The 24,546-nt window shown below is 51.5% G+C and overlaps 1 protein-coding gene across 1 annotated transcript in view; it reads left to right on the forward strand.

Moving 5' to 3' along the window:
• The window catches only part of LOC147706650 (potassium-transporting ATPase alpha chain 2-like), a 73,967-nt gene that overhangs the window by 17,631 nt on the left and 31,790 nt on the right, over positions 1-24,546 (forward strand). Inside the window, exons 5-11 of the mRNA XM_086933150.1 lie at positions 4,496-4,609; positions 7,728-7,862; positions 9,778-9,895; positions 10,216-10,484; positions 15,812-16,010; positions 17,296-17,405; positions 20,667-20,801. Of these exons, the coding sequence (XP_086789276.1) occupies positions 4,496-4,609; positions 7,728-7,862; positions 9,778-9,895; positions 10,216-10,484; positions 15,812-16,010; positions 17,296-17,405; positions 20,667-20,801 (1,080 nt within the window). The remainder of the gene's footprint in view (positions 1-4,495; positions 4,610-7,727; positions 7,863-9,777; positions 9,896-10,215; positions 10,485-15,811; positions 16,011-17,295; positions 17,406-20,666; positions 20,802-24,546) is intronic.

The following is a 24,546-nucleotide window of genomic DNA, read 5'->3' on the forward strand; positions in this document are numbered from 1 at the left end:
CTGATGCTGCTCCGCTCTTCTCTCCTCCCCTCTAGCTGTGGTTGGTTATTGTTGGATATCTTCTGATGCTGCTCCGCTTTTCTCTCCTCCGCTCTGACTGGTTAGTTATCATTGGTTATCTTCTGATGCTGCTCCACTCTTCGCTCCTCTAGCTGTGGTTGGTTATTGTTGGTTATCTTCTGATGCTGCTTCACTCTTATCTCCTCTGCTCTAGCTGTGGTTGGTTATTGTTGGATATCTTCTGATGCTGCTCCACTCTTCGCTTCTCTAGCTGTGGTTGGTTATTGTTGGTTATCTTCTGATGCTGCTCCGCTCTTCTCTCCTCCGCTCTAACCGTGGTTGGTTATTTTTGTTTACCTTCTGATGCTACTCCACTCTTCTCTCCTCCGCTCTAGCTGTGGTTGGTTATTGTTGGTTACCTTCTGATGCTGCTCCACTCTTCTCTCCTCCCCTCTAGCTGTGGTTAGTTATTGTTGGTTACCTTCTGATGCTACTCCACTCTTCTCTCCTCCGCTCTAGCTGTGGTTGGTTATTGTTGGTTATCTTCTGATGCTGCTCCACTCTTCTCTCCTCCCCTCTAGCTGTGGTTGGTTATTGTTGGTTACCTTCTGATGCTGCTCCGCTCTTCTCTCCTCCGCTCTAACCGTGGTTGGTTATTGTTGGTTATCTTCTGATGCTGCTCCGCTCTTCTCTCCTCCGCTCTAACCGTGGTTGGTTATTGTTGGTTATCTTCTGATGCTGCTCCACTCTTCTCTCCTCCCCTCTAGCTGTGGTTGGTTATTGTTGGATATCTTCTGATGCTGCTCCGCTCTTCTCTCCTCCCCTCTAGCTGTGGTTGGTTATTGTTGGATATCTTCTGATGCTGCTCCGCTTTTCTCTCCTCCGCTCTGACTGGTTAGTTATCATTGGTTATCTTCTGATGCTGCTCCACTCTTCGCTCCTCTAGCTGTGGTTGGTTATTGTTGGTTATCTTCTGATGCTGCTTCACTCTTATCTCCTCTGCTCTAGCTGTGGTTGGTTATTGTTGGATATCTTCTGATGCTGCTCCACTCTTCGCTCCTCTAGCTGTAGTTGGTTATTGTTGGTTGTGTTCTGATGCTGCTCCACTCTTCTCTCCTCCGCTCTAGCTGTGGTTGGTTATTTTTGTTTACCTTCTGATGCTACTCCACTCTTCTCTCCTCCGCTCTAGCTGTGGTTGGTTATTGTTGGTTACCTTCTGATGCTGCTCCACTCTTCTCTCCTCCCCTCTAGCTGTGGTTGGTTATTGTTGGATATCTTCTGATGCTGCTCCACTCTTCGCTTCTCTAGCTGTGGTTGGTTATTGTTGGTTATCTTCTGATGCTGCTCCACTCTTCTCTCCTCTGCTCTAGTTGTGGTTGGTTATTGTTGGTTATCTTCTGATGCTGCTCCGCTCTTCTCTCCTCCGCTCTAACTGTGGTTGGTTATTGTTGGTTATCTTCTGATGCTGCTCCACTCTTCGCTCCTCTAGCTGTGGTTGGTTATTGTTGGTTGTGTTCTGATGCTGCTCCACTCTTCTCTCCTCCGCTCTAACTGTGGTTGGTTATTGTTGGTTATCTTCTGATGCTGCTCCACTCTTCGCTCCTCTAGCTGTGGTTGGTTATTTTTGGTTATCTTCTGATGCTGCTCCGCTCTTCTCTCCTCCGCTCTAACCGTGGTTGGTTATTGTTGGTTATCTTCTGATGCTGCTCCACTCTTCTCCTCCGCTCTAGCTGTGGTTGGTTATTGTTGGTTATCTTCTGATGCTGCTCCACTCTTCTCCTCCGCTCTAGCTGTGGTTGGTTATTGTTGGTTATCTTCTGATGCTGCTCCACTCTTCTCTCCTCCGCTCTAATTGTGGTTGGTTATTGTTGGTTATCTTCTGATGCTGCTCCACTCTTCGCTCCTCTAGCTGTAGTTGGTTATTGTTGGTTATCTTCTGATGCTGCTCCGCTCTTCGCTCCTCCGCTCTAACTGTGGTTGGTTACCATTGGTTATCTTCTGATGCTGCTCCACTCTTCTCTTCTCTCCTCCGCTCTAACTGTGGTTGGTTATCATTGGTTATCTTCTGATGCTGCTCCACTCTTCTCTCCTCCGCTCTAGCTGTGGTTGGTTATCATTGGTTATCTTCTGATGCTGCTCCACTCTTCTCTCCTCTGCTCCAGCTGTGGTTGGTTATTGTTGGTTATCTTCTGATGCTGCTCCGCTCTTCGCTCCTCCGCTCTAGCTGTGGTTGGTTATTGTTGTTTATCTTCTGATGCTGCTCCGCTCTTCTCTCCTCTGCTCCAGCTGTGGTTGGTTATTGTTGTTTATCTTCTGATGCTCCTCCGCTCTTCGCTCCTCCGCTCTTCTCTCCTCAGCTCTAGCTGTGGTTGGTTATTGTTGGTTATCTTCTGATGCTGCTCCACTCTTCTCTCCTCCGCTCTAGCTGTGGTTGGTTATCATTGGTTATCTTCTGATGCCGCTCCACTCTTCTCTCCTCCGCTCTGACTGGTTAGTTATCATTGGTTATCTTCTGATGCTGCTCCACTCTTCTCTCCTCTGCTCCAGCTGTGGTTGGTTATTGTTGGTTATCTTCTGATGCTGCTCCGCTCTTCGCTCCTCCGCTCTAGCTGTGGTTGGTTATTGTTGTTTATCTTCTGATGCTGCTCCGCTCTTCTCTCCTCTGCTCCAGCTGTGGTTGGTTATTGTTGTTTATCTTCTGATGCTCCTCCGCTCTTCGCTCCTCCGCTCTTCTCTCCTCCGCTCTAGCTGTGGTTGGTTATTGTTGGTTATCTTCTGATGCTGCTCCACTCTTCTCTCCTCCACTCTATCTGTGGTTGGGTATTGTTGGATATCTTCTGATGCTGCTCCGCTTTTCTCTCCTCCGCTCTGACTGGTTAGTTATCATTGGTTATCTTCTGATGCTGCTCCACTCTTCGCTCCTCTAGCTGTGGTTGGTTATTGTTGTTTATCTTCTGATGCTGCTCCGCTCTTCTCTCCTCCGCTCTAGCTGTGGTTGGGTATTGTTGGTTATCTTCTGATGCCGCTCCACTCTTCTCCTCCGCTCTAGCTGTGGTTGGTTATTGTTGGTTATCTTCTGATGCTGCTCCACTCTTCTCCTCCGCTCTAGCTGTGGTTGGTTATTGTTGTTTATCTTCTGATGCTGCTCCACTCTTCTCTCCTCCGCTCTAGCTGTGGTTGGTTATTGTTGGTTATCTTCTGATGCTGCTCCACTCTTCTCCTCCGCTCTAGCTGTGGTTGGTTATTGTTGTTTATCTTCTGATGCTGCTCCGCTCTTCTCTCCTCCGCTCTAACTGTGGTTGGTTATCATTGGTTATCTTCTGATGCTGCTTCACTCTTCTCTCCTCTGCTCTAGCTGTGGTTGGTTATTGTTGGTTATCTTCTGATGCTGCTCCACTCTTCTCCTCCTCTCTAGCTGTGGTTGGTTATCATTGGTTATCTTCTGATGCTGCTCCACTCTTCTCTCCTCCGCTCTAGCTGTGGTTGGTTATTGTTGTTTATCTTCTGATGCTGCTCCACTCTTCTCTCCTCCGCTCTGACTGGTTGGTTATTGTTGGTTATCTTCTGATGCTGCTCCACTCTTCTCCTCCGCTCTAGCTGTGGTTGGTTATTGTTGGTTATCTTCTGATGCTGCTCCACTCTTCTCTCCTCCGCTCTAGCTGTGGTTGGTTATTGTTGGTTATCTTCTGATGCTGCTCCACTCTTCTCCTCCGCTCTAGCTGTGGTTGGTTATTGTTGGTTATCTTCTGATGCTGCTCCACTCTTCTCCTCCGCTCTAGCTGTCGTTGGTTATCATTGGTTATCTTCTGATGCTGCTCCACTCTTCTCTCCTCCGCACTAGCTGTAGTTGGTAATTGTTTGAAGCTTTTTGGCTTCTGTCTGTGTTCCACTCTTGCCTCCTTTGATTTATAAGAGGTCGGTTTCTGTTTTATGTTTGTTATCTTTTGATGCTGTTACACTCTTTCCTCTCCAGCTCAAGCTGTGCTTCGTTATTGTTGGTTATCTTCTGATGCTGCTCAACTCTTCCTCCCTCCACTTTAGCTGTAGTTGGCTGTTGTTTGATGATCGTTGTCTTCTGGCTCTGCTACGCTCCTGCCTCCTTAGCTTTACCTGTAGTGGTTACTGTTTGATGTCATGTGTCATCTGATGCTGCTCCACTCTTCACTTTTCCCTGTAGTTGTGGTTGGCTATTGTTTGCTGGTAATTGTCTACTAATACTTCTCCACTTTGCCGTTCTGTTTTGTAGCTGTGGTTGATAATTGTCTGTTGTCTTCTAGTGTGCACCAGTCTACCCCCCCATGCTCCGTCTCTGGACGATTATTATTTGATGTTTGTTATCTTCTGGTGCGACTCCGCTCTTCCCTCCTCCGCTCATGCTGTGGTTAATTGTTTTTTATGCGGGTTGTCTTCTGGGTCTGCTGCATTCTTTCCATTCCCCTTTAGTTGTGGTTGGATCATTTTCTTCTCATCTTTCTCCACTCTTTTTTTTCTCCAGCTGTGGTTGGCAATTGTGCTCATCGCTGTGGTAGTCATGACGGCTCTCTTCGCCTACTACCAAGAAGCCAAAAGTACCAATATCATGGCTGGCTTTAAGAACATGGTCCCGCAGGTAAGGCTCTTGTCCGCTTGAATCTGTGTGTGAAGTGTGCTTGGGCGGGGGCAGCACAGGGATGTGTTTGTGTTGTGATAGCAGAGGTTGTCAGAGGGTGAGCTCTGCGGTGGTTCCTAGCGGCAGTGTAACATTCTCAGTGATGGTAAGTCAAAGCTGGCCCCCTGGTTTAGGTTAGCAGGAGGGCGTCAGTGGTTGGTGGTGTCAGAGGTGGTAACCTCAGGCTTGTGGTAGAGGGTGGTTTAGGGTGATGTAAGGAGGGTAGCGGCATAGACTATTTAGCTACTGGAGGTCTGATTCACAAAGATAACTCACACTTTGAGTAAGTTTACACTTTTGAGTAAGTTTACTACATTTCAGTATTCACAAAATGCACTTTTATAGAAACACACCTGTTTGTAGTAACTTACACTTTTGTAGTATGTCCCGCACTACATATGGCTACCGCTGGTGCTGCTGTCGTTAAAATAAAATCCCATATGAGATATTGTCACATGAAATTATTTAAAATAGGTAAAATAAAAAGTATATAAATTCATGTTTATATATGTACTATTTAATTATAAAATGTTCAATAACCCATAAATGAATATTAAATATTTAAAGCAGTTCATCATTATTATTTAATTCTAAACTATTGAATAATCTGTTAAATAGGTTACTAAATATTTTATAAATAATTATGCACACTTTTCGTATAATTTTGACTATTTGAAATAATTGAATTCAATTTAACATAATCTGCTCTGGGGTTGTATTTGAAGTGCCTTTGCTCTGGGGTTGTATTTGAAGTCCCTTTGCTCTGGGGTTGTATTTGAAGTCCCTTTGCTCTGGGGTTGTATTTGAAGTCCCTTTGCTCTGGGGTTGTATTTGAAGTCCCTTTGCTCTGGGGTTGTATTTGAAGTCCCTTTGCTCTGGGGTTGTATTTGAAGTCCCTTTGCTCTGGGGTTGTATTTGAAGTCCCTTTGCTCTGGTGTTGTATTTGAAGTCCCTTTGCTCTGGGGTTGTATTTGAAGTCCCTTTGCTCTGGGGTTGTATTTGAAGTCCCTTTGCTCTGGGGTTGTATTTGAAGTCCCTTTGCTCCGGGGTTGTATTTGAAGTCCCTTTGCTCTGGGGTTGTATTTGAAGTCCCTTTGCTCCGGGGTTGTATTTGAAGTCCCTTTGCTCCGGGGTTGTATTTGAAGTCCCTTTACTCTGGGGTTGTATTTGAAGTCCCTTTGCTCTGGGCCCTGGGGTTGTATTAAGTCCCTTTGCTCTGGGGTTGTATTTGAAGTCCCTTTACTCTGGGGTTGTATTTGAAGTCCCTTTACTCTGGGGTTGTATTTGAAGTCCCTTTGCTCTGGGGTTGTATTTGAAGTCCCTTTGCTCTGGGGTTGTATTTGAAGTCCCTTTGCTCCGGGGTTGTATTTGAAGTCCCTTTGCTCCGGGGTTGTATTTGAAGTCCCCTTGCTCTGGGGTTGTATTTGACGTCCCTTTGCTCTGGGGTTGTATTTGAAGTCCCTTTGCTGGTTGTATTTGAAGTCCTTTTGCTCTGGGGTTGTATTTGAAGTCCCTTTGCTCTGGGGTTGTATTTGAAGTCCCTTTGCTCTGGGGTTGTATTTGAAGTCCCTTTGCTCTGGGGTTGTATTTGACGTCCCTTTGCTCTAGGGTTGTATTTGAAGTCCCTTTGCTCCGGGGTTGTATTTGAAGTCCCTTTGCTCCGGGGTTGTATTTGAAGTCCCTTTGCTCCGGGGTTGTATTTGAAGTCCCTTTGCTCTGGGGTTGTATTTGAAGTGCCTTTGCTCTGGGGTTGTATTTGAAGTCCCTTTGCTCTGGGGTTGTATTTGAAGTCCCTTTGCTCTGGGGTTGTATTTGAAGTCCCTTTGCTCTGGGGTTGTATTTGAAGTGACTTTGCTCTGGGGTTGTATTTGAAGTCCCTTTGCTCTGGTGTTGTATTTGAAGTCCCTTTGCTCTGGGGTTGTATTTGAAGTCCCTTTGCTCCGGGGTTGTATTTGAAGTCCCCTTGCTCTGGGGTTGTATTTGAAGTCCCTTTGCTCTGGGGTTGTATTTGAAGTCCCTTTGCTCTGGGGTTGTATTTGAAGTGCCTTTGCTCTGGGGTTGTATTTGAAGTCCCTTTGCTCTGGTGTTGTATTTGAAGTGCCTTTGCTCTGGGGTTGTATCTGAAGTCCCTTTGCTCTGGGGTTGTATTTGAAGTCCCTTTGCTCTGGGGTTGTATTTGAAGTCCCTTTGCTCTGGTGTTGTATTTGTATTTGAAGTCCCTTTGCTCTGGTGTTGTATTTGAAGTCCCTTTGTTCTGGGGTTGTATTTGAAGTCCCTTTGCTCTGGGGTTGCATTTGAAGTCCCTTTGCTCTGGTGTTGTATTTGAAGTCCCTTTGCTCTGGGGTTGTATTTGAAGTCCCTTTGCTCTGGGGTTGTATTTGAAGTGCCTTTGCTCTGGGGTTGTATTTGAAGTCCCTTTGCTCTGGTGTTGTATTTGAAGTGCCTTTGCTCTGGGGTTGTATTTGAAGTGACTTTGCTCTGGGGTTGTATTTGAAGTCCCTTTACTCTGGGGTTGTATTTGAAGTCCCTTTGCTCTGGGGTTGCATTTGAAGTCCCTTTGCTCTGGGGTTGTATTTGAAGTGACTTTGCTCCGGGGTTGTATTTGACGTCCCTTTGCTCTGGTGTTGTATTTGAAGTCCCTTTGCTCTGGGGTTGTATTTGAAGTCCCTTTGCTCTAGGGTTGTATTTGAAGTCCCTAGCACTGTTATTTTCGGGCGTTGCAGTTCCAGTGGTCGCCATGTGTGGTGCTGGACGTGCTACAAAAGTGCAGTTTATGGGTCAGGCCCTTCGTGTTTTGGGGTGAGCGTGTTTGGGGCCTTGGATCATCATGACGAAGAAATATTAAAATGAGTCTTTATGTGTTGATTGACTGACTTCGCTGACTCTGCTGGGGAAGAGTGCAGAGCCCCATGCTCTTCAGGAGGCCCAGTCGGCAGAAGCGAGTGCTCCCTCACATAGGAGAGAGTTCTGTTAGATGGGGTGATCTTCACAGAGCACAGAAGAGTATCGGTTCTGGAGGATGAATGTCTACCAGTGGCCCTGGTCCCCGCCTTCTCATACCACTTTGGCTTCTTTGCAGCAAGCCCTGGTTATCCGCGATGGGCAGAGGCTGGAGGTGCTGGCGGAGAACCTGGTACTGGGTGACATTGTACAAATTAAAGGCGGCGATAAGGTGCCGGCGGATCTTCGACTGCTGGAGTGTCAGGGCTGCAAGGTGAGTGCGTGGAGCAAACACCATCTCTGCCCTCTGAAGGAGGGCACAGATTGCCATGTGGTTGCTGTTAGTGCATGGCTCAGTGCATGGGTTGTAAGAATATATGCTTGCTCACTCTCACACTCACTCTCCTACTCACACTCACTCCCACTCTCAAACTCACTCCAACACTTACTCTCACACTCACTCTCCCACTCACACTCACTCTCACACTCACTCACTCTCAGACTCACACTCCCTCTCACTCTCACACTTACTCTCACTCTCACTGTCACACTCACTCTCACACTCACACTCACTCTCCCACTCAGTCACACTCTCACTCTCAAACTCACTCTAACACTTACTCTCACACTCACTTTCCCACTCACGCTTACTTTCCTACTCACACTCACTCTCACACTCACTCATTCTAACACTTACTCTCACACTCACTCTCACACTTACTCTCACACTTACTCTCACACTCACTCTCACACTCACTCTCACACTTACTCTCACTCTTACACTCACTCACACACTCACTCTCGCACTCACTCTTGCACTCACTCTCATACTCTCACACTCTCAAACTCACTCACACTCACTCACACTCACTCTCCCACACTCTCACTCTCAAACTCACTCTAACACTTACTCTTACACTCACTCTCACACTCACGTTCCCACTCACACTCACTCTCAGACTCACACTCACTCTCACACTCACTCACACTTGCTCTCACACTTACTCTCACACTCACTCTCACTCTCACACTCACTCTCACACGTACTCTCACACTCACTCTTACACTCACTCTCACTCTCACACTCACTCACTCTCGCACTCACTCTTGCACTCACTCTCATACTCTCACACTCACTCTCACACTCACTCACACTTACTCTCACATTCACACTCACTCTTACTCTAACACTCACTCTCACACTTACTCTCACACTCACTCATACTCACACTTACACTCACTCTCACACTCACACTCACTTTCCCACGCACACTCACTCCTACTATTAAGCTCACTCTAACACTTACTCTCACACTCGCTCTCACACTCATTCTCCCACTCACTCTCACACTCACTCACTCTCACACTCACTCACTCTCAGACTCATTTTCACTCACACTCACTCACTCTTACACTCACACTCACTCTCACACTCAATCCCACACTCACACTCACTCTCACTCAAACTTACTCTCACACCCTTTCACACTGACTCTCCCACTCACTGTCACTCTCACTCTCAAACTCACTCTAACACTTACTCTCATACTCACTCTCACATTCACTCTCCCACTCACACTCACTCTCACACTCACTCTAACACTTACTCTCACACTCACACTCACTCTCACACTCACTCTCACACTCATTTTCACTCACACTCACTCACTCTCACACTCACTCTCACACTCAATCTCACACTCACTCTCACAATCACTCTCACACTGACTCTCCCACTCACTCCCACTCTCACTCTCAAACTCACTCTAACACTTACTCTGATACTCACTCTCACACTCACTCTTCCAATCACACTCACACTCACTCTCACACTTACTCTCCCACTCACACACTGTATTACTCACTCACTCTCAGACTCACACTCACTCTCATACTCACTCACACACTGACTCACACTCACTCTCACACTGACTCACACACTCACTCGCACTCACTCTCACACACTCACTCGCACTCACTCTCACACTCACACTCACTTGCACAGTCACTCGCACTCTCACACACAGTACAACAGCTGGTGGTACACTGAAATCTAGGGGAGGTAAATGGAATTTCCCATGGTCACAGTACTAGCATGTGTTCCGGGACAGACTAAGAGCAGACATGTATGAACTCAACCAGGGGGTCACTGACAGCAAGTTAGAAATGCTGTGTTTTTGGTTTTGAAGGTTGACAATTCCTCATTGACGGGAGAGTCTGAGCCACAGCCGCGATCTGCTGAATTTTCCCATGAAAACCCCCTCGAGACCAAGAACCTGGCCTTCTACTCCAGCACCTGCCTTGAGGGTAAGGGACAAGGCCATCTTTTCTTTCTTTGCAGGGTAGTGAGTAGATTTTTGGCGCAGCCCTCATTTTGATTTTGGGTCCTGTGCTTCAGTTTTGAGCGGTCTTTGTTCATGACTTTGAGGTATTCATGATGTGGGGTTTTCTCCAGTGTGTGGGGTTTGTTCTACAGCTGCTGGTGCAGGTTTGGAGATGCTAAGTCTCTTGTTTGGAATGTTTTGTTGGGGATGGGTTCATCTCTCAGGTGTGGGAGCTTGTCTTCCTAGTTGTGCGATCTGACTGCTCTCTGTGCCAGCTCAGACAATCTTCTGTTTCGCCCTCAGGTGCTGCCAGTGGCATCGTGATCAACACCGGAGACCGCACCGTGATTGGGCGGATCGCGTCTCTGGCTTCAGGTGTTGGGGACCAGAAGACCCCCATTGCTCTGGAGATCGAGCACTTTGTGCACGTGATCAGCGGCCTCGCGGTGGCAGTCGGGGTCCTCTTCTTCATCATCTCCATCTCCATGGGCTACAACGTCTTGAATTCAATTATCTTCTGCATTGGCATCATTGTGGCATACGTGCCCGAGGGACTGCTGGCCACTGTCACTGTGAGTACCAAGAACTACATTTTGAATCCACCTGCCTCTGGACCCCAACTTCAGGGGTGTGGTTGCGTCCCCTCAGGATACCTGCTAAAACCTTTCTGATGTTGAATCACCCAAGTGGCTCTTCTCTTACATGCGGCTGCTGGCAGGGCTAGCCATGTGCCCTCTTACTGCATGGCGGCTGGCAGGGTTGACCCTCTGCCTTCTTCCCACCCTGTGCTGTTGCTGGCAGGGTTGACCCTCTGCTTTCTCCCCACCCCATGCTGCTGCTGGCAGGGCAGGCCATGAGCCCCTTCCCTCCCCATGTGTCTGCTGGTAGGGCTGGTCATGTGCACTCCTATCACCCTGTGCGGCTGCTGGCACGGTTGGCCATGTGCCCTCTTACCCCATGTGTCTAACACCACATGTTGCTACAAACAGGGCTTTACACCCTTCTTTAAACCACAGGTAGCTACTATAGGGCCTCCTGTGCATCCTCTGAGCACTATGTGTCTGAATGCGAAGCAGGGCGATGGCATTGGCGCGTGCAAGTGTTCATTTTACCTCACCTGGTTGTTATGGTTAGGCTTATCGACACCTGGATTCACCTGGCTCTGGAAGAACCTGACCTGGACCACCGCCGACCAGCTCACCACCTCCCTCAGCCAGAACCCTCCCACCAACACGACAGACCCCAACGAAGCAGCCCGCAACCTCACACAGTGGCTCACCATCTGCGCCGACGACCTCGCACCACTAAAGAACCCACCCAGCAGACCCAGCAGCAAGAAAGCCTCATGGTTTACCAACGACCTCAAAAACTCCAAGGAAACCTGCCGCACCCTCGAGAAAGTCTGTCGCCACGACCAAACTACAGAAAACATGACAGCCCTCAAGAACGCCACCCGCAAACACCACCAGCTGATCAACACCACCAAGAAGACAGCATTCAAAGAACGACTGGACAACAACACCCACAACAGCAAGGAACTCTTCAGCATCGTCAAAGAACTCACCAACCCCAGCGCCTGCAACAATGACATCACACCCTCACAAGACCTCTGCGACTCACTCGCCTTGTTCTTTCACCCCAAGATCGCCGACTTACACAACAGCTTCAGCGCACAGACCACACTCCCAAACGCCGAACCAGCGCACCCAACCACCACCCTCTGCGCCTGGACCTCGGTCAGCACCGAAGACACCACCTGCACGATGAACACCATCCACTCCGGCTCCCCTACCGACCCATGCCCACACCACTTCTTTAACAAAGTCAACTCCATCATCGCACCCCAACTCCAGGACATCATCAACAGCTCCTTCGCATCCGCCACCTTCCCGGAGAGCTGGAAACATGCTGAGCTGAGCGCCCTCCTGAAGAAACCCACTGCAGACCCCACGGACCTCAAGAACTTCCGCCCCATCTCCCTCCTCCCTTTTCCTGCCAAAGTCATCGAGAAGACCATCAACAAACAACTCTCCGCCTTCCTCGAGACTAACGGTTCCCTCGACCCCTCGCAGTCCGGTTTCCGAGCAAACCACAGCACCGAGACGGCCCTCATCGCAGCAACCGACGACATCAGGTCCCTGCTCGACAACCGGGAAACAGCTGCCCTCATCCTCCTGGACCTCTCAGCAGCCTTTGACACCGTATGCCACCGCACCTTGATACAGCGCCACAGCAACACCGGAATCCAAGGAACGGCCTTGGAGTGGATCATCTCGTTTCTCGCCGGAAGAACCCAGAGAGTCCGCCTCCCACCGTTCCGATCCACGGCCACCGAAATCATCTGCGGCGTCCCGCAAGGATCCTTGCTCAGCCCCACCCTCTTCAACGTCTACATGAGCCCCCTCGCAGCCATCGCACGCCAACACAACCTTAACATCATCACCTACGCCGATGACACCCAGCTGATCCTCTCCCTCACCAACGACCCCGCCACCGCCAGAGCCAGCCTCCAGGAAGAAATGGAAGACGTTGCGGAATGGATGAAGCTCAGCCGTCTGAAACTGAACTCAGACAAGACGGAAGTCCTCATCCTGGGACCATCCCCTTCTGCCTGGGACGACTCACGGAGGCCCCCTGCCCTGGGCACCGCACCCAAGCCAACGGACAATGCACGCAACCTGGGCTTCATCCTGGACTCCTCCCCCACGATGACCAAGCAAGTCATCGCCGTCTCGTCTTCCTGCTTCAACACCCTGCGAATGCTCCGAAAGATCTTCCAGTGGATCCCCACCGAAACCAGGAAGACGGTCACCCAGGCCCTCGTCACCAGCCGTCTGGATTACGGGAACACCCTCTATGCTGGAACCACAGCCAAACTCCAGAAAAGACTCCAACGCATATAGAACGCCTCGGAAAGACTCATCCTGGACATCCCCCGTCACAGCCACATCTCCGCCCATCTGAAAGACCTGCACTGGCTCCCCGTCAACAAGAGGATCACGTTCAGACTCCTCACCCACGCACACAAGGCTCTCCACAACATGGGACCCAAATACCTCAACAGCCGCCTCACATTCTACAAACCCACCCGCCAGCTACGATCGACCAGCCACGCCCTCGCCACCGTACCACGCATCCGCAGAGCCACCGCCGGAGGAAGATCCTTCTCCTACCTGGCAGCCAAGACTTGGAACTCCCTCCCCACCCCCCTACGGCTGACCCAGGACCATCTCTCCTTCAGGAAACAACTCAAGACCTGGCTGTTTGAGCAGTAGCGACTCCCCCCCCCCTCCCAGCGCCTTGAGACCCTTATGGGTGAGTAGCGCGCTTTACAAGTTTGTTTGATTGATTGATTGACCTGATTTTTCTGCCAGATGGATTGCATGAGACGGTGTTTGTGGCGGCAACCAAGTCTCTTGATGCCTTTTTCTAACAGGGAAAAGCATCCAACGCTTCCTCTTGTCCCAACTCTAACCACCCCTCCCCTCAACCGCTACCCCAGCCATCGGCCGCCGCATGAATCCACCGCTACCCTCAACCGCTACCCCAGCCATCGGCCACCGCGTGAATCCACCCCTCCCCTCAACCGCTACCCCAGCCATCGGCCGCCGCATGAATCCACCGCTACCCTCAACCGCTACCCCAGCCATCGGCCGCCGCATGAATCCACCGCTACCCTCAACCGCTACCCCAGCCATCGGCCACCGCATGAATCCACCCCTCCCCTCAACCGCTACCCCAGCCATCGGCCACCGCGTGAATCCACCCCTCCCCTCAACCGCTACCCCAGCCATCGGCCACCGCATGAATCCACCCCTCCCCTCAACCGCTACCCCAGCCATCGGCCGCCGCATGAATCCACCGCTACCCTCAACCGCTACCCCAGCCATCGGCCACCGCATGAATCCACCCCTCCCCTCAACCGCTACCCCAGCCATCGGCCACTGCATGAATCCACCGCTACCCTCAACCGCTACCCCAGCCATCGGCCACCGCGTGAATCCACCGCTACCCTCAACCGCTACTCCAGCCATCGGCCGCCGCATGAATCCACCGCTACCCCAGCCATCGGCCACCGCGTGAATCCACCACTACCCTCAACCGCTACTCCAGCCATCGGCCACTGCATGAATCCACCCCTCCCCTTAACCGCTACTCCAGCCATCGGCCACCGCATGAATCCACCGCGTGCTCAGAGCAGGTGCTCAATGTATGCGGTAAAACAGCATGGAATAGGGAATTCCATTTAGATATATTGCTTGAAAAAGCTAGAAAATACAGCAATTCCCCATTCAATGGAGGTTTCCTTATAACTGTACAACACTGCAAGTATAATATGTTATTTTACCATATGGAAACAGTAACATTTCATGTAGTTTTATTGTGTAACTTGTGATTATGGCCTGTGTGCAAACTTGCAGGACCGTCTTTACCCTCTATTATATAGCCTGTCGTAGCAGGCTATACCGGACATTAAAGGCCTGCTCCAGCATTAAAGTCGAAAGCGAGGGCCTTTAAGTGGAGTGGTGTGGCTCACTGGTTAGAGGCGGCAGACCCGGAAGCAGAGAACGGCCCGGGACCAGGGTTCAATTCCCGACGCGGCAGGGTCGTGGACCAGGGTCAGCGGACTCAATAATTCTCGCCTCGGTGCCTACTCTAACCAGGGATCACACTCCGCAACTCTGGGCATTAGCTTGCCTCATCTCTACAACGGCCCCCCACATTCGCCGGGGATGCCTGGTTTCACCTTGGAGATACCCAGTAGGGACCATCTCACAGGGAAAGCCAGGACGGGTTCCCCAGCGGTCTACAGCGCCACGACGCCTCAGGGCAGCAGTGCGCTTTACAAGAACACATACATTACATTACATTACATTTAACACGCGAGGGGCCTCTAAGGGCCAGATTAGCCCGATACGGCGGGCTTAAACGTCATTGGAATATTTCGTCCCTAGAGGGAAGAATGTCCTAGTTATAAAAACAAAGGCATCGGAGCTCCAGGGAGTTGGGATCCCCTCGGGCTCTGAGGCCTTCATTCACAGCTGTTGTTGTAAACAAACATCGGAGTGCTGGAGCTTGTGGCTTTCCCGGCCATTAGCAGTCCGGAGCATTCCATTGCCTGCAATGTTCTAATACACTTTGTACACACTCACCGTCCTCAGACATGCTCTCCCAGTTCAGTGAATCAAGACGCTCTGTCTGTGTTACTCCCCCAATGTCCTCAAACTGGTGTCTTCCACATGGTGGGCGCCCCTGTGGCACATACCGGCAGCATCATAAGCTCATGGCTGAACCTGGCCGGCAGCACCATAAGCTCATGGCTGAACTTGGCCGGCAGAATCATAAGCTCATGGCTGAACCTGGCCGGCAGCATCATAAGCTCATGGCTGAACCTGGCCGGCAGCATCATAAGCTCATGGCTGAACCTGGCCGGCAGCATCATAAGCTCATGGCTGAACCTGGCCGGCAGCATCATAAGCTCATGGCTGAACCTGGCCGGCAGCACCTGGCCGTCAGCATCATAAGCTCATGGCTGAACTTGGCCGGCAGAATCATAAGCTCATGGCTGAACCTGGCCGGCAGCATCATAAGCTCATGGCTGAACCTGGCCGGCAGCATCATAAGCTCATGGCTGAACATGGCCGGCAGCATCATAAGCTCATGGCTGAACCTGGCCGGCAGCACCTGGCCGTCAGCATCATAAGCTCATGGCTGAACTTGGCCGGCAGAATCATAAGCTCATGGCTGAACCTGGCCGGCAGCATCATAAGCTCATGGCTGAACCTGGCCGGCAGCATCATAAGGTCATGGCTAAACCTGGCAGGAAAAATCATAATCTCATGGATGAACTTGGCCGGCAGCATTAAAAGCTCACGCCTGACCCTCTCTCCCCCCACAGGTGTGTCTGTCGCTGACGGCCAAAACGATGGCCAAGAAGAACTGCCTGGTGAAGAACCTGGAGGCGGTGGAGACGCTGGGCTCCACCTCCGTCATCTGCTCCGACAAGACCGGTACCCTGACCCAGAACAGGATGACGGTGGCACACATGTGGTTTGACAACCTGATCCACGCGGCCGACACATCAGAAGACCAGGATGGTAAGAGGAGTTGTGAGGATGACTGCTAGGGTGTCCCATGGGAGGAGTGTATAGAGAGGGGGGGTCCTGAGGAGACTTCTACCTCACTGCCTAAATGTGTACCCCAAGAGGAATCTCTATTCCTGTACACAAGTGTCCAGAAGTAGAGAGCCCAGGTGCAAGGGGCAAGGATGGCACAGGAGCCTTGGGACTGACTTATTGGGTGCACCATGAAGGGCGCCTATGGGGAAGGGGTCCAGCAGTATATGGTGAGCTTGGACCTCACTCTGCCTGAATGTGGAGAGAATGTGATGCGAGAGCTTTAGGAACCCCCTATGACCCATGGAGGTGTGGCATGCGCTCTATCTGACGTCATCTGTCCATTTGAAGTGGGGGAGGGGTTCAACACGGGGTGCCACTGTCTTCATGTACACTTGGCAGAAGTGAACCAGTGCCTAGTGCTAGGAGGTGCCCGCCGGCACTACATGCCGCCCCTGTGTCTTAGGGTCTGATTGTCAGCAGAAGGCACTAGCCCTGGAGTAGGAGCGGTATCTGAGGAGTAGGCATGGGCCACCTTCACTAAGAGCTGTGTAGCAGGGGAAACATCCTTTACTACGCAACTTTTACAACAAGATACTTTACAGCGCGGTTGTCACAACGACCGTGTTGTTACCATGCGTATCATTACAACGCAAGTCGTTTCAACGACTTGCTCTAGGGGGCGCGCAACACCAGGGAATATGTTAAAACCCAACACCTTCCCTGCTGTTGCGCAAACTGGAGTAGGAATAGTAATTGATGCTATTCCTAAGTCCAGCGCGCCCCCTAGAGCAAGTCTTGAAACGACTTGCGTTGTAATGACACGCGTGGTAACAACGTGGTCGTTGTAACGACTGTGTTGTAAAGTACTGCGTTGTAAAAGCACACGTTGTAATGTGTTATATTCGTCTAGCAGCAGTACGAGCGGTATCTGAGCAGTAAGCACTGTCTGCCAGTAGTAGGAGCTGTATCTGAGCAGTAGGCACTGTCTGCCAGTAGTAGGCACTGTATCTGAGCAGTAGGCACTGTCTGCCAGTAGTAGGCGCTGTATCTGAGCAGTAGGCATTGTCTGCCAGTAGTAGGCGCTGTATCTGAGCAGTAGGGACTGTCTGCCAGTAGTAGGAGCTGTATCTAAGCAGTAGGCACTGTCTGCCAGTAGTAGGCGCCATCAGATTGAAATGAATATTTCTGCATCGCCAGTTGAACACACAGAGTATATCTTGTCCTGTCTGTGGCCTCTTCTGACATGTCTGTGCCCCCCATCCAGGTGAAGGCTTTAACCGCAGCTCCCCCACCTGGGGGGCGCTCTCCAGGATCGCCGCCCTGTGCAACCGGGCTGAGTTCACCGGCGGCCAAGAGGAGCTATCAATCAACAAGGTGTGTCTCAAGGGAGAGGGTCGAGAGGTTATCGGGGCTCCCCCTCCTCCCCCCCCCCTAAGAGGAGTCATTCCTTGGAGCCCCTTTTCACAAGCAAAGGGAGCGGCTACCTTGGGGCGGCTCTAATGTGGAGGATCCCTCTCTGACAGGTCACGCGTGGGTTTCTACTGACAGCTTGTGTCCCTTCCTGCGCAGGACTCCGGATATAACGTGTCTTGCTTCCCCCTGGCACTCACCAGAACCTTGGTCACTCCCCCTGACCATGGTGACTCCCCCTAACCCTGGTCACTCCCCCTGACCCTGGTCACTCACCCCAACCCTGACCACTCTCCCTCACCCTGGTCACTCCCCCTGACCCTGGTCACTCACCCCGACCCGGACCACTCACCCTGACCCTGGTCACTCAACCCGACCCTGACCACTCACCCTGACCCTGGTCACTCTCTCTGACCCTAGTCACTCACCCTGACCTTGGTCACTCACCCCCACCCGGACCACTCACCCCGACCCTGGACACTCAACCCGACCCTGACCACTCACCCTGACCCTGGTCACTCTCTCTGACCCTAGTCACTCACCCTGACCTTGGTCACTCACCCCCACCCGGACCACTCACCCCGACCCTGGTCACTCACCCCAACCCTGACCACTCTCCCTCACCCTGGTCACTCCCCCTGACCCTGGTCACTCACCCCGACCCTGACCACTCACCCTGACCCTGGTCACTCAACCCGACCCTGACCACTCACCCTGACCCTGGTCACTCTCTCTGACCCTAGTCACTCACCCTGACCTTGGTCACTCACCCCCACCCGGACCACTCACCCCGACCCTGGTCACTCAACCCGACCCTGACCACTCACCCTGACCCTGGTCACTCAACCCAACCCTGACCACTCACCCTGACCCTGACCACTCACCCTGACCCTGGTCACTCAATCCGACCCTGACCACTCACCCTGACCCTGGTCATTGTTATGTTATGTTATGTAATGGGTGTCTTATATAGCGCTCGGCTACTCCAAGGAGTGTCCCGGCGCTTTCTGACCCATAGCTGAAAACAAAGAGAAAAATCAGAAACAGGAAACAAACCAATCATTGAGTATAAAGCCAAGTCTTCAAGCCCTTTCTAAAGGCCAGCAAATTAAATGAACAGCGGAGTTCCAGGGGGAGGGAATTCCACAACTTAGGAGCAAGATGTTTAAAAGAGCGTCCCCCTATCCTAGCTTTCCTGATGATAGGAACAGTTGCCAGACCAAGGGATTCAGACCTAAGGGATCTTGTAGGCTTCTAGAACGTAAGCCGTTTCTGAATATAATTGGCCCCGACAGCATGAAGTGCCTTGTGGGCCAATGTAAGTGCCTTACAAATAATTCGTTTTCTGACAGGAAGCCAGTGAAGGGAGGATAACAGCTCCGATGTTCTAGCATGGCGGGGAAGGCCAAAGATGGCCCTCGCAGCTGAGTTTTGGACCAGTTGGAGTTTTTGCAATAAGTAGTCCGGGAGGCCCAAATATAGAACGTTAGAATAATCAAGCCTGGAGCAAATTAAGGCCTGGACCGTTATCCTCCGATGTACCAAAGGAAGCAGGGGGAGGAACTTACGTAGCATTTTCAGGAGACCAAAGCAAGTGCCCGTGAGGCCTATTATCTGGGATTTCAGTGATAGATTATTGTCAATTTTAACCCCAAGATTTATTGCCACCGTGGAGGAAGATGAGGGAGGAAACATATTCACCGGCCACCATTCCTGCCAAGGCGGGTCTGCCTGACATCCAAAGAAGAGCACCTCTGATTTATCAGGGTTGCACTTGAGGCTGCTTCGCTGAAACCAGTCGAAGACAGCCCCAAGGCAGCCACGGATGCTCTCTCCGTCGAACTCATTCAACCCGACCCTGACCACTCACCCTGACCCTGGTCACTTACCCCGACCCGTACCACTCACCCTGACCCTGGTCACTCAACCCAACCCTGACCACTCACCCTGACCCTGGTCACTCTCTCTGATGCTGGTCACTCACCCTGACCCTGGTCACTCACCCTGACCCTGGTCACTCACCCTGACCCTGGTCACTCAACCCAACCCTGACCCTGGTCACTCTCTCTGATGCTGGTCACTCACCCTGACCCTGGTCACTCACCCCAACCCTGACCACTCACCCCAACCCTGACCACTCACCCCAACCCTGATCACTCTCTCTGACTCTAATCACTCACCATGACCAAAGTCATTCACCCCGACCCTGGTCAGTCTCCCTGGCCCTGGTCACTCCCCCTGACCCTGGTAACTCACCCCAACCTCACTCACCCCGACCCTAGTCACTCACCCCGACCCTGGTCACTCCCCCTAACCCTAGTTACTCTCCCTGACCCTGGTCACTCACCCTGACCCTGGTCACTCACCCTGACCCTGGTCACTCACCTTGACACTGGTCACTCACCCGACCCGGACCACTCACCCCAACCCTGGTCACTCACCCCAACCTCACTCACCCCGACCCTAGTCACTCACCCCGACCCTGGTCACTCCCCCTAACCCTAGTTACTCTCCCTGACCCTGGTCACTCACCCTGACCCTGGTCACTCACCTTGACACTGGTCACTCACCCGACCCGGACCACTCACCCCAACCCTGGTCACTCACCCCAACCTCACTCACCCCGACCCTAGTCACTCACCCCGACCCTGGTCACTCCCCCTAACCCTAGTTACTCTCCCTGACCCTGGTCACTCACCCTGACCCTGGTCACTCACCTTGACACTGGTCACTCACCCGACCCGGACCACTCACCCCAACCCTGGTCACTCACCCCAACCTCACTCACCCCGACCCTAGTCACTCACCCCGACCCTGGTCACTCCCCCTAACCCTAGTTACTCTCCCTGACCCTGGTCACTCACCCTGACCCTGGTCACTCACCTTGACACTGGTCACTCACCCGACCCGGACCACTCACCCCAACCCTGGTCACTCACCCCAACCTCACTCACCCCGACCCTAGTCACTCACCCCGACCCTGGTCACTCCCCCTAACCCTAGTTACTCTCCCTGACCCTGGTCACTCACCCTGACCCTGGTCACTCACCTTGACACTGGTCACTCACCCCGACCCGGACCACTCACCCCAACCCTGGTCACTCCCCCCAACCTCACTCACCCCGACCCTGGTCACTCACCCTGAGCCTAGTCCCTCCCCCCAACTCTGGTCCCTCCCCCCGACCCTGGTCGCTCATCCTCACCTATCCTCACCTTTTCTTGCAGAGGGTGGTGGTCGGGGACGCGTCGGAGACCGCCCTGCTCAAGTTCACAGAGCTGAACCTCGGGGGAGTGATGGAGCTGAGAGCCCGTAACCAGAAGATGGCTGAGATCCCCTTCAACTCCACCAACAAGTTCCAGGTGAGGGCCTGGCGCGCTGGGCTTGGCTCCTGTGCCTGAGCAAGACTGGGAACCCTTGGGGGGGCCGGGGTTGAAGCAGACCAGTGAGGGGTCCCTGGCTGGCGGAGAGGAAGGAATAGCTCCCAAGAATGATTTGTGGCACTGAAAAGGGCTGATGGGGACAAGAATGTTCGCAGCACTGTCAACAGCCAGTAGAGGTCGCTAGACACCAGGAAGGAGGCTGGACACCAAGGAAGGGGCGGGTCATTCCCTGAGACCAGTGGTAGAGGTTTAAATTGAAGGAGGTTAAAAGGAAGTCGACACGCAGGTAGGCTGGCCAAGTCACTTTATTCACTTCCAGTCTCGCCAGCTCCCCAGCAGCAACTGCCGAAACCCTCGCATTCCGTGTTCCGCTCAGGGAACCTAGAGAAAAGAATGCACGAGCATAACACGCAACCACACCAGGTCCCAACACGCCCGCCTTCCTTCACATGGCAAACAAAAAAATACATAACATATCTAACAAGAGAAGCAAATGCAAAAAAAAAAACATAGGGGCAGATTTATGTCGGACTTGCGGCACTTTTGCGCTGCCGTTGCGTCACTTCTGTGACGCAGCAGCGGCGTAAACCGTGCACCACGTTGCGACATACTTACATCATGACGCATCTATGGAGATGCGTCACGGTGTAAGGCCCTGCGCCACATGAAACCTGCGTAAGGTTTCATGTGGGCGTTTCCACGCAGGAGGGGCGTTCCGTCGCAGGAACGCCCCTGAAAAGTGACTCCGTGAAATCTACATGATTTGACTGAGTCACTTTCCCAACGCTGATGCGTCAAAACCCTGCGCCTGCTTGAAGCAGGCGTAAGGCTTGACGCACCATGTTAGAGATAGGGCAAGTTGGAATAGTGCTGGAGTTGCGTGCCGCACGCAACACAACTTCAGCACTGCGCCGACTTCACGCCCTAGATGCGACACGCATCTGTTTATTCCTGCACCATCAAGGGTGGCGCAAGGATAAACTTGCGTGCCGTATCTTTCCTGGCACATCTCTGCTGATTTGCAGGGATGCGTCGGCAACATAAATCTGCCCCATAATTGGTAAAGACGAGTAGGGTTGACAAAAGTGTTCCGCGAGGTTCAATACCTGGCGTAGTCCTGTCATTTGGTGGAGCAGCCTCGCTCTAGAAGAGCTTTCTCTGGGAGCATCCTCCCTGTCGGAAACACGTACCCCCGGAATTCCCCCCACAGGAAGCACACCAGTGCAAGGGTTCTGGACCCCAAATTTCCCTCTTACATACTCAGCATTCGACTTTGGCACCACAGAGACTGCACATTTGTTCCAGATCTTACCATTCTCCAAAACTACCACATGGTCTCTCAGCTCCCTCACCTTAACCGGGGTAGAAAACGGAGAGGGTCCTTTACGAGCATGGACTGGCTTCTTCATCCTCACCCAGGCATTGACACGTACCGGGGATACGATGACACAAACGGATGGATGGATGACGTTACAACGCATACTTTTACAACGCCTACCTTTACAACGCATTTTTTACACCGCTACATCCATTACAACGCATACCATTACAACGCATACCATTACAACGCATACCATTACAACGCATAACATTACATTGCATGTAAGGTAAGTATTGGATAGTGTAGGGGTTAAAATTACTATTCTAACTCCAGGGGGTGCAACAGTAGGGTAAGTGTTGGATAGTGTAGGGGTAAAAATTACTATTCTAACTCCAGGAGGTGCAACAGTAGGGTAAGTGTTGGATAGTGTAAGGGTACAATGTGTTGTAATGCTATGCGTTGTAATGGTATGCGTTGTAATGACTGCGTTGTAATGGCATGCGTTGTAGTGGTGTGCTTTGTAGTGTCATGCGCTGTAATGGTTGCGTTGTAAATGCATGCGTTGTAATGGATGTTGCGTTGTAAAAGTTTCGTTGTAATGGTAGTGCGTTGTAAAAGTTGCGTTGTAAAGGTTGTTTCCCCAAACGGATGCATACTTGGATTGTGCAGCAGCCCTGACATCAGCTACTTTGCCCAAATTCTGCTGATCAACCTCTTTTCTTGACATCCAGTCTTTATTAAGCTTAGATCCCGCTACTCTACCCCTTAGCAAGGTGAAAGGAGACATGCCAGCACTCACGTGAGGAGTGGCTCTCATCTCCCACAACATCTCATAGATGGCCCCCTTCCAGTGCAATCCATTGTCAAAGCGGACTGTAGCTGATCCTTGACGACACGGTTGAAGCGCTCAACTAGACCATTGCTGCGGGGATGATAAAGGGAGCTGAGGACATGCTTGATCCCATGTTCCTTTAGAAACTCCTGCATCTCTACAGACACCAACCGAGTCCCGTTGTCAGTCACTAGCACTTCCAGAAACCCCTTCAGAAAGAAAGACATCCATGAAAAAAATGATGATGGTTCCGGAATTGACCCCATCCACAAACCTCACCACAGGCCATTTAGACATAATCAATCAACACCAAGGCATGTTTCAGAGAACTACCCATCTCACCAAAAGGGCCGGCCACATCAACTTGTTCCATGGCGAGTTCTTTACAGCAACTGGATTGATGGGAGAAGGATAGGTTACTTGGGTTTTGCCACTCAAAACACACGCTCCTCAATCACAAACACAATGCTCGATGGACTTATCTACACCCGGCCACCAGGAGTCCCCTCTAACCCTTCGCTTCATGGCACAAATGCCCAGGTGACCTTTGTGAGTTAGATCCAAAACTGTCTTGCGCATGCACTCAGGCACCGTAGGAGAGTAGGATCTGCTTCTTATGGTTACCCCCAATTTTTGCTGATGTTTCACTGTTTTCGACTTAGACTGGCTGGGATCCTGCTATCCAGGACCCCAGTCTATCTGCTTTCTCCTCTAAATTTATTGCATGTACTTTCGGTACACTCCAGATTGGATTCTAGGGTACCCTTATGAGTCCCTAGTGTATGGTATACTATGTACCAAGGGCATAGGTACCCCAGAGGCCTTCCAGGGGCTGCAGCATGTATTATGCCACCCCTGGGAAGCCTTCCAGAATGACACCACAGGACTGCTACTGCAGCCTGGGTAAGGTGGTGCATACATCCCTTACTGAGATAGGTTACCTATATCTCTTCTGATCAATCAGTCACCTCTATGGCAGGCCTTAACAATCCTGAAGGCAGGGTGCTTGGTTTGTGTGAGAGGGTGCCCCTGCATGAGCAGAGCCCCTCTGCAGCCTTTGGAATCTGTTCTGTGGGGTTGTCTCTGATGCAGCCATACCATATACTCTTAATTGCATTACAACCTCGCGGTAAATGCCAACTTTAAAACGGCTGCACAGAAACATGTTGTGTTTAGTGTCAAACACCTTGGAATCATACCTCCCTGCCATTAACTGACGTGGGAGGTATGATTCCACCCTCCTAGAGGGAGAAACATGGCAACACCGGTACACCCGGTACCAGCTTACAGAACCCTGGCATCCCAAATAGGATGCTGCCAGCCACAGACACAAGTCTGCCCTCCTACTGCTGGACGAAACTCCGGCAAGGGAAGGCTTGACAATAGGTTTCTAGTCACAGGGAGGTGTAACCACCTCCCAGACAGGCTTTAGTGTATTGGGGCTGGGTGGGTGCACTCTGAGAGTGCTTTGATGTCTGCACTGGGGGCACATTTGGTGTCCCTATGCATAGTCCAGTTCAAACCGGTTGCAGGGACATTCAGCCCCTGCTCTGGGGTGAAACTGGACAAAG

The sequence above is a fragment of the Lissotriton vulgaris genome, chromosome 7 (assembly GCF_964263255.1).
Source record: "Lissotriton vulgaris chromosome 7, aLisVul1.2, whole genome shotgun sequence".
NCBI lineage: Eukaryota > Metazoa > Chordata > Amphibia > Caudata > Salamandridae > Lissotriton > Lissotriton vulgaris.